General features: G+C 33.8%; 2 protein-coding genes across 5 annotated transcripts; both read left to right on the top strand.

Annotated features, from left to right (window-relative positions):
• Positions 1-1,543: 1,543 nt before the first annotated feature.
• Positions 1,544-4,493, top strand: LOC114191595 (R3H domain-containing protein 4). 2 transcript variants are annotated; one of them, XM_028080864.1, is made up of 7 exons: positions 1,545-1,797; positions 1,951-2,018; positions 2,665-2,773; positions 3,042-3,124; positions 3,293-3,451; positions 3,606-3,707; positions 4,055-4,493. In XM_028080864.1, exons 1-7 carry the CDS (start codon positions 1,737-1,739, stop codon positions 4,196-4,198), a joined length of 726 nt encoding a protein of 241 aa, XP_027936665.1. In that variant the 5' UTR covers positions 1,545-1,736; the 3' UTR covers positions 4,199-4,493. The 2 variants fall into 2 exon arrangements, with proteins under 2 accessions (XP_027936666.1, XP_027936665.1); XM_028080865.1 differs by lacking the exon at positions 3,606-3,707 and having other exon boundaries at positions 1,544-1,797; positions 4,055-4,448.
• Positions 4,494-5,767: 1,274 nt separating this feature from the next.
• Positions 5,768-8,024, top strand: LOC114191594 (uncharacterized isomerase BH0283-like). Of its 3 annotated transcripts, none has more exons than XM_028080861.1 (6): positions 5,768-5,931; positions 6,019-6,243; positions 6,334-6,645; positions 6,870-7,031; positions 7,496-7,579; positions 7,725-8,024. In XM_028080861.1, exons 1-6 carry the CDS (start codon positions 5,902-5,904, stop codon positions 7,830-7,832), a joined length of 921 nt encoding a protein of 306 aa, XP_027936662.1. In that variant the 5' UTR covers positions 5,768-5,901; the 3' UTR covers positions 7,833-8,024. The 3 variants fall into 3 exon arrangements, with proteins under 3 accessions (XP_027936662.1, XP_027936661.1, XP_027936663.1); XM_028080860.1 differs by having other exon boundaries at positions 7,710-8,024; XM_028080862.1 differs by lacking the exon at positions 7,725-8,024 and having other exon boundaries at positions 7,387-7,503.
• Positions 8,025-17,554: the final 9,530 nt, after the last annotated feature.

Raw genomic sequence — 17,554 nt, 5'->3', positions numbered from 1 at the left:
TAAAATTATATTTATTAAAAATAAAGTAAAATATATCAGAACAGATAAAATAATAATCATTGATAAATAAAGAAGAAGAGAAGAAGCAATAACATCCGATTTTATAAAAAGTTTGTAAAAATAACAGTCAATTTTTTAAAATTTAATAAATTATTATATTTAAAGGGTAAAATCAGTATTTTGAAAAATGGACACAAAAAAGAGAATCCCCTTTATATATTGTTATAAATTTTTAAAAATTTAATAAATTATTATATTTAAATGGTAAAATCGATATTTTGAAAAATTGACACAAGGAGAATCCCCTTAATATATTATTATAGATTAACTATTTTAAAATATATTATGAAAATAGGAAAATTTAAAACCTTCTTAAATGTTTTTTTTTAGAAACTTGTTCCGGAATATACACACTTGAAATTTGTATTCTCTATTACACTTTTCATTATATCCTTTAGTTTTCAAAATACATTGATTTTAATATTTAAAAATTTATTATAAACTGTTTCGATACATAATATTTCATCTTTCTACCACTTGAAATTATTTTCTATCGCTGACGTTAACCAAGGTATTTCTTTATATTTATATATACATTTCATAAATATGAAAATGACTAATTTGTTCTTTTAGTTTAAAGTTTTTTTTTTCAGATTTGTAATCTGGAAATGTTTAGATTATGCAAATCAGAATTAAAAATATTTTTTTATTTTACAATTCGGAATTAGTGATTGTATAAGAATTTTTTTTATAGATTATGTAATTTAGAGAGTATTTTTGACTTTCAGATTAAATAATTTGAAAGTTATTTTTCTTAAAAATTGTTTTAAATTGTATGAAAAGTATTCTTAATTTTAGTAATTATTTTTAACTTATAAATTACATAATCTAAATATTTTGTTTTGTATGAAAAAGGTTTCGGATAACATGATTTGAAAATATTTTTTCACAAAAGAAAATTTTTAGATTGTGTAATCCTAAATCCTAAATTCTGGATTGTATAAAAAGAATTCAAAAGTCACTTTCAAACAAGGAGTGAAAGAGCCACCACAAAATGCAATCTGATATGTTATCTTCTTCTAAGTGAAAAAAAAAAAATGGGAGATAAATAATATAGGATTAGAAAAAAGATGAAAAGAGACCAGAAAAAAAAGATGATAAAATATTACGACCTTTTTTTTCTTTTAGATACCCCATACCCATAGAAGTTCATGAAGAAACCACTAGAGTGCATGAGGAAATACCCCCAATGACCAAAATTAACTTTTACTTACTAATAAAACTAAAAGATTACAACTTAAAACGAATACATGATATGTTTTGTTTTGTTGATTTGAACATGTGGGTTAATGTATCAGTAGAGTAAATTCTTGAACACATTATACGGAATTTTAAAAGATTTTTATCATTACATTAAACTATGACGGAGGTGTATGACGAAAATACAGGGTGCAACAAGGAAGGTACTGACCCAAAATCTAGCCCAATTATATTGATGAGATGTCTAATCCGGTCCATTACTTGCAGTCCAAGGACACCGCCATCATGTGAGGCATAAAATATGAGAATCCAATAAACACAAGAATATTCCTTCGTCTTCTCCAACTATATTATCTCCCAGCTTTGCATTTGTGAATCTCTGATTGTCTTCTATCTATTCTAAATCCCTTTCTTTTCAATCTTTCTCTTCGATCCCATTTCCTAGATCGGCTTGCTTCTACCATTGTCAACTAATCATGGTTCTTCACAGAGAACTAGACCATCTTCTTTTATCCTCTTTCAGCGACCCTCCCAAAGGTAACTCTTTTATTTTCTAGGAAATAAAAAACGCATTTTTTTTTTATTTTTCAAAATTTGAGCTTATTGAATTTCAATGATTGAATCTTGCGTGGCCAGATCGATGTTTATCGTATTCTTAAATTAATTAGTAATTTTGTTGGAAATGATTAGATGGGTTGAAATCCAGTGGCATGTCCATCGAAAAGAAGATAGAGTTCCTTGAGAGCTTAACTGGAAAGGTTGGTATTCTGTGTATGTTCATAATTATGTGTATACTGTGTTTTCAGTAACTATTGGTGTTTATCTTCTATTTGATATGGAAATGTAATGGCTGTTTTTGAGAAACTGATTAATGTTATCACTTTCTTTTGATTCTTGGCTATAAATATCTGTCTTCTTTTTGTATATGGACTTGCAAAACATTTAATTTAATACATTTGGTAATCGCATTATGAAACCAGTGAGCTATTGTTATTTTCATTAAGTGGCACGGTGTTTTATGACTGGGTGGTTCTTGTTTGGAGGACAAAAATTTAAATTAACAACTCTAATCACAAATGTTGTCTTTTTGAATGTTTTAAAGTCAAGACGGTTTAATAATTTGTCTATTATTGTATTTTAAAAGGGTGCATAAGGAATCATTGACTAGTCGAACGTGAGCTATTGTTTGTATGGAATATGAGTTATTGTTTCGTGGATCTCTCGTTTTAGAATTTTTACAGCATTTAGGTTAATGTTAAAGTTTTTTCTCTACATTGTATGGGGCTGATCTTTGCTAATTGTTGTGAGTTCATATATTTACCTTCTCTGAGTGATAACAATCACAAGATATTAGTTTTTTGATTTCACTATATTATGTTATTGATACTTGTGTTACCTGTTTAGGTCACAAATCGAAGGTCCCGTAGGTGGTTAAATGACCGTCTCTTGATGGAACTAGTACCGCGTTTAAATGCAGATGAGATTAGAGGCTTATTTGCCCCACCACCATGGGGTATTTATCTGACTCATCTGCTGTATGTGTTATTCATAGCTGCCTTGTTTCTTTTCTTGATAAGGCAATATTGCATTTAGACCAACAAGAATTGAACTCTTCCACAGAATGCAAGATATCTTACTAAATTACATGGTTTTCTTTTTTAGCAAACAATTTATTACATCAAATCTATATAGAACACGTTGAAGTGAAGTGACTTTGAACTTTCTGTAATGAAATCTATATAATTTTGTGTATGTTAAAGGTGATTGGATTCATTTTACAGGTGATGAAGTTCCGCCTTCTACATTTTCCATGACTAACATAGAGGAATGGGACCGATTCAGGAATATAGACATGGATAAAGAGGTTATATAGTTATATTTTTAACTTCTCTCTTTTGTAGACTCCATCTTTGTAATTTTTTACTGTTTAAGAAAGCATTTTGGTGAACCTGCAATTGAACAAACATATATCTTCACTTGCTGTGGTGACAACTCGCAAGTATCTCATGATAGATTTTGTTTGCTTTGGCAGGTTAATATAATTAGTTCCATGGAGAACTCCATGGAAAAAAGGAAAGGTCACATTGATGCTGACAAGATGGCGGTGTTGAATGGTTGGCATAGAATCGACTGTAGAACAAGAGATGCACTTCGCCGCAGTTCTCTTTCTGAGCTCATCGACAATTATGAGGTATAAATCTTATTCATGATTGATATTTTACCCCTCTGCATCACCAAATCATTATGTTGTGCAGAAAAGGGGCCAATATTGGTGCTTAATTTTTTCATTTGCTTGAACTAATTACAAATATGCATTTTGGCATGTATGGAACCTTTTGCTTTAGGAATGTTTACGGACATTCATAACAGCAAGCACAGATGGAGATGTTCTTGAATTGCAAATTCAGGATCCTTTCCATAGATTGCTTCTGCATGGAGTTTGTGAGGTAATATGCTGCTCCATTTGTTAATGGTGACAGCTAAACACTCTATTATATTATCTTTATTCATGCACAGAAAATTAAGATTTGAGAAATACTGCAAATACAAATAACAACATTTTGTTCAGGTAAAGAAATCATCAAAGAGCTGTAACCTGGAAAATGTTTTTGTTTTGAATGTTAACCCCAAATGTCAGATTTTTTTTTACGTGGACAACAGAAAATGATTTACAAACCAAAAATCAGATAATATTTTTCATAGGATATGTTAAACAAACCAAGACTTTTGTTTGAGGGAGTGCACTTAATTTGGACGAAATTTAATTTAATTTGGTGAAATATTCTGTGAACAGTTCTACAATCTGGCATCGGATACAGTGACAGATTACAAGTGTTCGAAGATTACAAAGATAAAGAAGAAGAAAAAGGGTTCTCCTGTGCTCCCAAATATCACTCTGTCCCATTTTCTGAAGATGTCCAAGGAAGGAAGTTGGTAGTTTCTTGAGGCAGAGTGTGGTGGTCCATACAATAAAGGGTGAATCACATAGTGTTGTACCAGAATGAACAATGTAGAATATTTAGTATTTCTTTAGAATATCATTGTAAATTGCTGACATCACCTGTACTTTGATTGGCTGATACCATCGATCAACGCAAGTTGTTGATTGTTGGTTTTCATTGTTGTAGCTCATCATTCTGATTTCAACAAATATCATATTTTAAGTTTGGATTATTATTATGTGGATATGAATCAGGGTCCAAATTCTGAGTGGTTTAACAACAGGATGGAAATGATAACTTAATTCTTGTATTACTATCTCGTCAGAAAAGTATCTTATCTTGACATTCATTGAAAAGAGTAAAATCTAAGTTTGATCATTGACTCTTTTAAAGATTAGTTTATTTGAAGGAACTATTTTGTCAAAGAATTTGCATTACCCATTTTTATTGACTATGAAAGTTCTACGTATGAATTAGTTTTCGTGTAAGAACATTTTTCATTTAGAAATTGTACGAAGGAGGATAATGCTTATTTTTTTGTATAATTAAAATTCGTATTAAATACTATTTTAAATATATAAATCCTTTAAAAATTATTGATATTCAGTTTAGAGATAAAAATGAAAAGATAATTTTAAAATGATAATAAGTTTATAAAATCAAGTGTAAAAAATAAATTAAAACAACTGAGAATCTTTTTAAAATTAATTACAGAAGTAGTATATAGTGCCTCTAACCGAAATGATCTATTTAACATTTGTAATTGGTCCTGAATAATTCATTTTCTCAGTTGGTAACGTATAAATTATAAGTGAAATAAATATAATGTGTTTATCGAAAGAGTAAAACTATTTTAATAATTGTACATATAATAATAATAATTATTACTATTTTTAATCTACATTTAAAATAGTTAAACGGTTTGGGATCGTAAATTGCAATTTAAAAAAGGTTGGGAGAGATGTGAAATGTATTTTTATTTTTTTAAGCAAGAACTATGGTCGTTTATTACTGCTGAATATGACAATTCTACACATGAATTGGTTTTCGTACAAGACTCAATTTGTAATTGAAAAACATGGTTGGATCACTATCCATGGCAACTTTTATTGACTACGTCAATTGCTGCTGCTGAAAGATATGTTGCATGTGAGTAAATCCGTTTTCACGTAGCAAGTAATTACTCACATGTTGTATTTGTTATGTTTTTACAACAATTTCTAAAACATTTATAATAAATTTAATTTAAATTAATCTCTTTTAAATTATTTTATTTTAAAAATATTTTTAGAAAATAATTTAAATTTATTAAAAATTTCAACTTTTTAACACAGTGTATTACTTTTTACAGGTGATTGCTGTTTGAGTTGGTTACTTGTATATTGCTGGTGTGATTAATTGACATTTTCTTTTCGTTCACCCATTTTATAATCTTATCAAAGAGAATAAAACTGAATACTTAACAATTCTTTGACTAGAAAATAAATTAATTTAAAAGTGAAATTAGGTGTTATTAGAAATCTTTATAAAATTACGATTTAGCACGGTAACAAAATCTATGGTTACATTATTTATGGATTGACTAAAGTGACCCGTTAAAAAATTGAAGATTTTACAAAGCGAGAAATCCAAATGAAACACGTCTCATTGGTTTGAACTTTGATGAGTTTGAGCACTGAAAAAATCAGTTGGCACGTCAATGGCAAAGAAACCTGTGAAATACACTCTGGTATGTGTCTCTCCCAATTCAGTTTTCCCCTTTCTCATTACATCCTTAATATGAATCATAGTGAGCTGAGTTCGAGTCGATAACCAGGTTGACGCGTTTACTGAGTCAGTGTTCAAAGGAAACCCTGCAGCAGTGTGTCTCTTAGAAGAGGAGAGGGATAAAGAGTGGTTTCGAGCAGTGGCAGCTGAGTTTAATTTATCTGTCACAGCTTACGTAACTCGCATCACCGAGTCCCATCACAACCTTAACTTGCTCCATGGAACCTCTAGCAATCCTCGTTTTCACCTCCGATGGTTCACTCCTGTTACTGAGGTAAATTTACCGGCTTCACCAGAATGGATATAATAAAAAATTTATGATTTTTTAAGAATTATTTTATCTTATTCATGTACCCTTTTGCAGATAGAGCTCTGTGGCCACGCTACCTTAGCTTCAGCTCACACTCTGTTTTCATCTGGTTTGGTGGATACTGATGTTATTGAATTTGTGACGCTTTCTGGCGTATTGACTGCAAAAAAGATCCCAGCGATCAATATCACCCGGGACTTAGATTTGCAAAAGGGTCAAGCTAAGGATGGGTTTTATATTGAAGTGAATTTCCCTGTTGATCCTGTTATAGAATTCAACTCTGAGGAGACTTCCCAAATTTCTGCTGCATTGAATGGTGCTTCCATAATTGATCTAAAGAAGACACAAGATGGAGATGACTTATTTGTAATAATTCCTGTCTGTTCTCTTTGGGTTTCTGTTATTGTTACTATCTTTCATAGATCTTATTTTTGGATGAATCTCCATGTTTGTTAACCAGCTTGATTATTGAAATAAGAACAATATGTATCTCTTGTTAGTATGTAACTTCACTTTTACCTGCAAAATAGCAAATACGTTTTAAGCAATTTGTGTGCATTGAACATTATGAAAGTTGCAAATTTTCCTAGGTTGTGGTCGAATCTGGAAGAGCTGTCGAAGAACTACTGCCGCAACTTGATGCAATAGTTAAATGTCCTGGAAGGGGGATAATTGTTTCCGCGATTGCTCCTCCCGGCTCAGGATTTGACTTCTGTAGTAGATTCTTCTGCCCAAAATATGGAGTCAATGAGGTTAGAGGCTGAGAAAAATTTGTATTTATAAGAAGTGGTTGACAATTTAGTCTATAATGTTCATCCAAAATTGCCTTGGGGTCCAAGCATGGGTGGTTCAAATTGGTTATGAACTCATCATTCTGGATGCAATTTTGGAACTGCAAAATCCTTTTATTAATGCCACTTCTCTTCTTTCCTTTCGTTTGTTTTACCTTACAACCATCAGCTTTTCTAGCTCATCTGGGGTCAAGTTTTACTAGTTACAGCATCCAGTTCAATGTTTTCAATTATATTAGAAAAAAAATCTTTAATTGAAGACACATAATATTATTTTACTACCTATATTTACCATGTCCATTGTTGGATCATTTAGAATAAAGCGAAGGATACAATGGAAAGCAAGACCAATCGTACATTCCAGCTCAATATATGAAAGTAGAATTAAAGACATAATATCAAATAACTATAATATTTCCATTCAGGATCCTGTTTGTGGGGGTGCTCATTGTGCATTAGCACCCTACTGGAGCAAGAAGCTAGGGAAGTGTGATTTCAATGCTTACCAGGTACTCTTCTTCGCCACATTGTGACTAATGATTATCTTTGTCTGTTGTTACTGTCATACTAACATGCAGATTGCATATTGTGACTAATGATTATCTTTGTCATTGTTACCGTCATACTAACAACATGCAGATTACATTCGTGCAGGCATCAGCTAGAGGGGGAGTTCTCAATGGTCATCTTGATGAACAGAACCAAAGAGTGATTTTGCGTGGAAAGGCTGTTACTGTAATGGAAGGCTGTGTTCTGGTCTAGTCCTGTTGTTAACATTGCAGAGTTTGTAATAGCACCAATGTTTTAGATGACACCAAGCACTATACTGTGGCGATACTTTATTATTATCACACAGTAACCTTCTGAGTCGTTTCTATGTATGTTTGTTTTAATCCAATTATGTATTCGATCTTTGAGCTCCACTGGTTATTAAAAGCATTTTTTAAATATCTAGCATTATCTCATCACACTTTTGCAGCTTAAAATTTGTGTTAGATCCGTTACTAAACATAATACTTATATGATATATGATACAAAATTATCTGATAGAAGCAATCATGGGAGACGCAAACGAAAGAATAAGGGCCAAATCCTTCATCCATGAACGACAATGTACGACAATGTGCCTTCGTCTTATTGTATTGAGCACAAGACGTTGACAAAAGGAGCAGTTGCTGGACTTGCTTCTTCAAGAAAGTTGATTTTGATGATGACACCAAGCCCACAAATGAATTAGAAATTGGAAGTCTTGTATTTTGTTTTTGATATAATTTGCTTTTGTAATATGTTGTAGTTGTTGTTAAAGTATCTTAAGTTTAGTTTAGTATGCAACAACATAGCATCATTGAGTCATTTAAAGAGATTTTTGTTTTGTTCTAAACTACATGGTGATTGATCGAGGTTGTACCCAACTAAATAAAATAGTTAAATGTAGTATTCAAGAGTTAACCCAAGATTGTCTCTTAGTGACTTATGTTTTCAATCAATGGTTCCAGATGCAACATAGGGGGTTTGGCATATTCATAAAATAACAAACAATTCAATAAAAGAGTGATTAAAGGGGTATTGATTCTCTTATTTGAATGTAATTCCTCCTATCACAAATCACCATATTAAACACTCTGTCCAGATAACTCATGAAATTGAAATTAAATCACTAAGCAAAGATTAACGCGACTTCATTATACAATTAAACAAAGCACACATCATTTAATCAACCCCCATTGATTAAGCATTAGTGAGAACATCCAGAAACAACAACCTAGAAACATTAAGCATGATTCAAGTCTATTTCAAATGCAAGAACAAAAACCCTAACAACATGCCTAGAATTTGTATTCAACAATAAAGTACCAATTAAAATGATGAAAAGCAACGTAAATAGTGGAAAACATGAACAAAATCTCAAGATTTAATTACATTCTCATCAAAATTGGTTCTCCATGGGATTTAAATTATAACACAAACCAAAATGAAAATACATCATAGAAGGGAGAAACTGAACTAGAAACGTAAATAATCATACTAGAATGTGAAACCTGTACGACCCGAGAAAATTACGTAGTTAATTAAATAATTATTTAATAAATGCGGGTAATAGAAGCCTTTAAAGCATTTAATGCGGAGTACTATGATGTGGAAAAGTACTAGCTCAAGTGGTTGAGAGTACTTTATTGTGTGTGAGGACTTCGGTTCAAGTCCTATGTATGCCATTTGTATGTTATTTTAATTTGTGCATTATCTTGTTGATATATTTGAATGTTAGAAGTGATAATGTAATCCTAGAATTATAGAAATTATCTCAAATATGAATTGGTTGAATTGGTTGTGCATTTGACTTGGTAATTAATGGGATGTGAGTTGAGACTAGAATTGTTGGAGAAGAAGCAAAGGTTGATAGAAGTTTTGGGTTAGAGACAAACATCAAATTCGAATTTGGAGCGAGGATTCGAGGTAAGGGGAGTTGTTTGTATATGTTTTAATTTCGCACATATTGTATTGGACCCTACTTGAGATAATTGTATGAAATTCTGGTGTATTCAGGCGGCATAAAAGATTTTGCCTCTGTTCTTGAATTTGGCATGAACTGCCTGGCGGCGATGAATATCTGCCAGGCAGCGCGACACTGTTCGCGTTCTTTTTGGTTGTTTTAATGTTGTTTGTACGGAAATCAATGTGGTTTCTGGAATTGATGTTTGTAGCCCCTATTGGATGCCTTGTTGATATGAAATTAATTAGAATTGTGGGTATGACAAAGTTTTGGACATCTCCGTGTAAGAGAACATGTGATCCTATGTTCAAGTGTGAGAAGGGATTGAATTGGGGTTGATTCCAGAGGGTATAAGCCAAGTAAAAAGATTAAGAATTGAATTGAGAATAGAAAGTCCAGTTTATCATATATACATTGTTGAAATTTGGTGTGTGAGGTAACAGGGATGGGTTCCAGAAAAGGCCTGAAGTCACTCGCAGGTATGGAGAAGCCTATGTTTAGGCTGGGTACTGGTGTACCGCCTGGCGGGGCTATGCTTGCCGCTAGGCGATGGCGAGGTGTAGTTACTAGGTTGTGAGTTTAGGCAGTGGAAAAGGGAGAGAGAAATCTAGGTGAGTGATTAGTAATGGAAATGTATTGGTGAAACTGTAAGGAACAATAGAATTATAGCAATTGAGTATGCAAATTGGGAAAAGGCTTGAAGGTATGATCATATTATGGTGTGGTTGTAGGAAAGTTAATTAAAGAAAGGGAGGATGATAACTCTAATTAAAAGGACTAGGTTTGGAAAGCATAGGTTTGCTTGGAGGTGTACAATTGGAACACGATATGGTATGTCTTAGTGAGTTAAAGTATTTGTTATGAATTGTGTAATATGGATTTGACACTACTTGAGTAGAATGTGTATTACTGTTGTAGTGTGATTTGGGCAGGTTATGTGTTATGATTACTGTGCTGTGTGGCAACCAATCGAGTTAGGTGGAGTCATTGGATAAGGATGGGAAAAACTTGGTAAATCTTAGGATGGTTATGAGATTGGGAATGGGAAGTGCAAGTAGAGGAATTACTTGTGGAGTACTAGGGAACCAAGAATAAGACTTTGATGGATGAAAGTGTAGTGATACCTTGGAGGAGTTAATGGATTGTTAGATAAATTGGTTTGGGTGCAAAAACCAGTAGGATTTACGCTACTGGTATAGCGCCTGGCGGCACGGGTAGACACGCCAGGCAATAGACTATCAGAGATGGACACTGCAGCGTGTGGTGCCTGGCGGCAAAGTGGGTTCCGCCAGGCGATGTCCGTGAAACAAGAGGGTCTGGGAGTGACCTGGCGACAAAGGTGTTCCGCCAGGCTATATGTGCAGATTTCGCCTAGCGGCACTTGAGCTGCGCCAGGCGATAACACTACTGTTCTTGGTTGGTTTGTGTGATGTTTTAACGCAACGATACTATACTTGGATGGGGAGATGCTGTGCCATGAGCGTGTAGGTTCATGGATGGTGGTTAACATGTAATGATATAGCGGGGAGGTTCATATCCAGTTACTCTCATGTGGAGATACGAGCGAGGTAGGTTTGTATATTCTGTGCTCACACTTGAGAGATGCCGCGTGCGGGGAGGTACGTGGCTGGTGGATCACATGTGTTGGACTACGGGCGGACATGTCCGTAGAGCAGGACTACGAGCGGGGAGGTTCATAGAGCAGGACTACGAGTGGGAAGGTTTGTAGAGGCAGGACCACGAGCGAGCATGTTCGTGTGAGCATCATAAACCCTGAATCCAAGGCCAACTACTTGTGTGTTATGAAGGTTGAAAAGCCTTGGGGATTAAGGTCTTGGCCAAGAATTAATTAGGTTAAATAAGATGGGTGTCTTATTATTTTCTGTAATTATATGTTATTTCTATTTTTATCAGCTCACCATTTCTGTTTGTGTATGGCGATGATCGTGTGATTCATTACACATGAGCAGATGATGATACAAGTGATGTTGAGTATGCTCAGGCGACAGAGTGAGGGCTAGCTGGGATTAGAGCTAGGGATTTCTATTATGTTTTCATTTATGAACATGAATTTTGGAAATTGTAATGCTTTTAATACCGCTATTTTATAAATTTTGGCGCGTGTTTAAATATTTTAAATTTTTCCCACGTTTGGGAATAATAATATTTTGTCGATTAATTTCCATTTCATTTTTATTTATTTATTTAATTAAGTAATATTCTCTAGGGATGTTACAAAACCTAACATGGGTTATGTCCAAAATGAACCAAAACGTGAAAGTAGAGTTACTGCCTTCAATGACTCTTCAAGCTCTCTAAAAACACAAAAACTAAGTGCAAAAACGAGAAATAATGGTTATGAACCTTAAAGCCCTACAAAACTCGTGGTCATATCAACAAACATGTACCTAATTACAAAACTACCATTCTAGGCAACATAATTATAAAACTGCCATTATGGGCCAAATGCTAATGTGGAAATAAGGGCTGATGTGACGCAAATGATGTGGCACTGACGAGGCGCTTTCTCTTCACAAAATAAATGTCCAAGCCCAAAAATGCTTCACAACAAAACTTGAAATAATGAAGAAATGATAATTAGCCCAAGTAAATTCAAATTAATTAAAATTCGAATTATTGGCCCAATAAAGCCCAATAAATGAAAATGCACTAATAGTAGATAATTAAGCACTAAACATTCTTCTAGATGGGTACAAAAAGGTAAGAAAATAGGGGTACATAATGGCTCATCAATGATAATATCATCACTTAAGAGAATCAATTATTGTCGAGAAAATATTCTTTTGGGAAAGTCGTGTCAATAATCAATTATCACTTTATAATAATCAATCATTGATGAAACAAAAATGTGTAGTAAAACACTTTTTGAAAAACAATGCAGCAATAATCTATTATTACTTGCAATAATCAATTATTAGTGGGAGTTGTAATATGAATCTTCATTTCCTAAACCTAATTATGAAATTGGCTTTTATAAATCAAGTAGGAAGTTCTCTTTGAAAAATATAGAAGTTAGAAAAGTCAATTAAACTTGAAAACTCTTTGTCAAAGGTTTTGAAAAACCTAATGTGGATAGAGCGATAACTTTTGTCAAGTGTGATCTTGAGTGATTGAGTGTTTTTATACTTGCTAGGAGAAGTTGTTCATCCATTGTGTGATTGATTCAAAGGAGGTGTTCATTTTTTGTTGATTCAAGGGAGGTGTCTTTATCTCTTGTGGCTTTAAGAGAGGTGTTGTCTTTCCTAAATTTTTCTTACTCTTATTTGTAATCTTAGTTTATTTTAGTGTTTAGTTAATTCCTCTTTAAGAGTGATTAACAACTAGATGTAGGATCTTTCAATTTGAACCAATACAAAAATACCTTGTGCAATTTTCTTTTTCCCTATTCTATTTGTAACATCCCATTTAATTGTCAATTTCACGCCAACATAGATCAAATAGATATGTATATGCACATAAAGCAATTGACACTAAACCCAATTATCCAAACATGCTCTTGACACAAATTCACCGAAGGTTGCATCTGTGATGGTCCCTTGACATACACACCAATTAGATTCATCAGACAGTTCAATTTAATCTTCAAATACAATGAATTTGATAAACTCATGAATCCTTATTGTAACTAGCTTCCCTTACCTCGATCGAGCTTCACAATAACCCAAAAAGAGAAATTTCCTCATGACAGATGACATAGTAACCCTTTCTACACCTAGAACCAACATCAATATGATCCAACCACGCCAACAAGGACATGGGTCAATGGATGCAAAAGAGATCTCATAAGGACACATGCGAGTTAGAAAACTCTGCATGCAAACCAGAACGAACAGAGGAGATGAGAAAGGAGAAAATCTAACTTACACCAAATGAAGAAATTGATTGGTTAATTTTAACAAATTCGCCGCAAGGAACAATCCTAAGATCTCGAGTCTTCAAAAGGATGAAAGAGGAATAAGATATCTTAGGTAGAAGGAAGACAACTCTTATAGAGGAGTTTTTAGAGAGATAAAGTGTTTTTGAGTGATAAGATCCCTTTATAAATTTTCTATTTAAGCGTTTTATTATTAAAACAATAGAATCTTATTATTTTAAAACATTGTTATTCCTAAAATACAATTTTCTAGGTTCTCACATCACATTATTTATTTGCTAATTATCATAAAAACAATTGTTCTTTAATGTTAAGTTTGATTTTAAGAAGTGAAAATTTTTAAAGCATATTTTTTTGATTATGAGAAATTGCTATTGATTGTTTAACATGTTGAAAATTAGAATGTGTTAATTTATTTAATAACATGTCACAAGACAATTTTTTTCATAATATCATAATTTATTTTAGGATATTTATTAGTTGGATAATCAAACTATAAAATGATATTATAATTATTAATTTGTACTAATTTACAATAATTATTTTAATAAATTAAAAAAAATCATTATTATTACTACAAAAAACATATGCATTATTTTTTTATGATAATAAAAATTAATAAAATTATTATTATTATTATTTATTATTATAAAATTGAGTATATAAATCATTTTTATAATTTTATTCTATGTTTTAATTTATTTTCTAGGTGCTTTTTTAATTAAAAAAATGTTAAATTTAAAAGAAAAATATCAAATCAAAAACAACAATTAATTTTAAATAAATTGTCATTTAAATCGTAATATTAATAAAATAGTTATTTTAAGATATAATTATTGATTTGGTATCCCAAATTTTTGAATTTGTTCAATTTAGTATTTGAATTTTAGAAATATTTAAATTGATACCTTAATTTTTAAGCGGGTTCAATTTAATACATTATGTTAAATATTATTTAATACCGTTTGATTTTTGTTAAGGTGGTACTGTACAACATTAACGTGACAAATATAAAAAAAACGTAACTTCTGTGGAGGTGACACTACAATTGGGTGGGGTGTGGGGTAGGAGTCTCATTAGTATCTTCTCCCTTTTTGCTTGGAATCATCACTCTCTATGGCTCCTTCTACTGACGTACTACTATACAAATGCTTCATACTGTTACTTCTCCAACACAACACCAAACCCTTTTCTTCTTGTCTTCTCCACGGCTTGCCTTCCCCACTCATTCTTTTTCACCACTACTTTCTCTTTAAAAATTCCACTACTTTTTCGAGGTTTGATGCTGTTATGAAAGAACAAGGACTAACAGTGCACATAGTAAATGATGAACAGAAAGGTTATTAAAACGCCAGTCAAGGGGACTGATATTATTATAAACATGCATAAAACTATTCTCTCATAGTCAGAATAGTGGAGTCTACATAGCCCATCAACAAAACAGAGAATACAACAAAAATAGAATTCCAAAAGAGAGAGAAAAGAAAACTGACAGCCCCCTCCTCTCTCCTCTAACCGAAAACTTATACCCCTCCTTTTGCATCACTCAAATTCACGCAATTTTGAGCTAACAAACTTTGTACGTGTGCTTTTCCTACGCTTATCTTCTGGAAGATCTTGTGTCACGTGTCTTTGATTCTTTATTGGCATGTCAACCCCTACTTTGGGTCCCACCTCATTTTCATTCATTACAATGCGTCCCCCTTTGAAACCAACCTTGTCCCTAAGGTTGAACAGTGGATATGCTAGTATGAAAGCGTCCTTATCTTCCCATGTTGCATGAGACTCATCAAAACCTTCCCACTGAATTAACAGTTGTTGCACTTGTGTCGGTCCCTGATAATAACCCGATCCCGTAGGATAGCTAGTGGTTGAATGACTGTCGATTAATCATGAAAAGTGAACGACAACGGAACATAAGGTTGATCATGGTTTCCATGACAGAGTTTGAGCTGGGAAACATGAAACACTGGGTGAATCTTGGTGGAATTGGGCAACAGTAACTTGTAAACAACTACACCAATTCTCTCTGCGACAGGAAAAGGACCAAAGTAGTGTAAACTGAGCTTCTGATTTTTTCTTAAAGCAACAGTGTGTTGCCTATAGGGTTGGAGTTTAACCAAAACCATATCACCAATGGCAAACTCCTTATGAATTCTCTTTTCATCCGCATATTTTTTCATGACCTGTTGGGCTCGTTGTAAATTACACTTCAATTTAGCTAGAGTAGCATCTCGAAGCATAAGTTGCTCTTGTACTGTAGCGACATCTTGGCTATTCGGAGTGTAGCGGAGCAGTTGAGGATGTTCTCGACCATATACCACCCGAAAGGGAGTCATACCAATACTAGTGTGGTACGTTGTGTTATACCAATATTCGGCCCACGACAGTAATTTATACCAATCCCTCGGGCTGTCAAACGTGAAGCAACGAAGATACATTTCGAGGCATTTATTGACAGCTTCAGATTGCCCATCCGATTGTGGATGATAAGCTGTCGACATGTTTAGGGATGTACCACTCAGTTTAAATAGCTGTGGCCAAAATTGACTAGTAAAGACTTTGTCCCTGTCAGAAACAATGGTCTTAGGAATTCCATGTAACTTGACCACTGTCCTCATGAAAGTTTCATCTACACTTTTGTTGGAATAATCAGTTTTGAGACCAGAGAAGTGAGCATACTTAGACAACCTATCAACAACCACTAGAATAACTGTGTAATCGTGAGACAAGGGCAACCTTGTGATAAAGTCCATAGCAATGTCTTCCCAAACCTGATTTAGAATGGGTAATGGCTACAACAATCCTGCAGGGGATGTAGTGGCTGTTTTTGCTTGTTGGCACACTAAGCAATTGCGAACATACTCCTTGATGAATTGATGGATGCCCTGCCAGTGAAATTGGGCTGTAACTCGAGCCAAAGTTCTGGTATATCCTGCATGGCCCCTAACCAGAGAATTGTGACATTCATGGGCAATTAGTTGCTTTAGAGCAAGATCATCAGGAATAACCAAACGCCCCTTCCAATATAAGAGACCATCATTCACCTTATAATGAGATCCTGGGATTCGTTTGTCACACATAACTCGAGCAGGTGTTGGACTTTCGTATCAGTCTGCATGTCCTGTTTAATTTTAGTGACAATAGGAAGCTGAGGATGAGACCATGCCATGTGAAATGATCGGGACACAGAATCAGCAGGAATGTTGTCTTTACCAGGTTTATATTCAATGATAAAATCATAACCCAGTAATTTGTGAAGCCAAGCTTGCTACTCCGGAGTTTGAATGGCTTGGTCAGTTAAACTCCGCAAACTCTTTTGATCGGTTTTTATGAAAAATTTGTGTCCGAGCAGATAGTGGCGGAACTTGGCAATAGCTTCCGTAATAGCGTAGAACTCTCTGGTATATGCGGACTTCCTCTGGAGACTAGGACTTAGTTTTTTTGAGAAAAAGGTAATGGGATGATTTTCTTGGCTCAACACAGCCCCTATGCCCAACCCCGAAGCATCAGTCTCCAATGTGAAAGGTCTATCAAAATTAGGTAAAGCCAAAATAGGGGCTTGAGTGATAGCTAATTTGAGGGAATCAAATGCGGACAAAGCCTCTGTGCTCCAATGAAAATTGTCTTTCTTTAACATCTGAGTTAAAGGTGCAGCTATAGACGCATATCCTCTAACAAATCGTCTGTAGTAGCCTATGAGGCCCAAAAATCCTCGAAGGTGTTTGAGATTAACACCTTTAATCTTGTTTGGCACCATGGACACCCCATTTCCAAAAACCGAATGGCCTAAGTAGTCAACCGATTGCAACCCAAATGAGCATTTCGAAAACTTAGCATATAGTTGATGTTGCAGCAGGAGCTGCAAAACGCGTTCCAGATGCTGTAAGTGAGAGTTCCAACAAGGACTGTAGACGAGAATATCATAAAAAAAAACCAGTACGAACTTTCGTAACAAGCCCTTAAACACATCATTCATCAAGCACTGAAATGTGGCTGGGGCATTGGATAACCCAAAGGGCATGACAAGCCATTCATAATGGCCTTGGTGAGTTCTAAAAGCTATTTTATGCCGATCCTTCTCTTTCATCAGAATTT

This window comes from Vigna unguiculata, chromosome 7, assembly GCF_004118075.2.
Source record: "Vigna unguiculata cultivar IT97K-499-35 chromosome 7, ASM411807v1, whole genome shotgun sequence".
NCBI lineage: Eukaryota > Viridiplantae > Streptophyta > Magnoliopsida > Fabales > Fabaceae > Vigna > Vigna unguiculata.
Note: the sequence above shows the minus strand (reverse complement) of the source record. Positions and strands in the feature narration are given on the sequence as shown.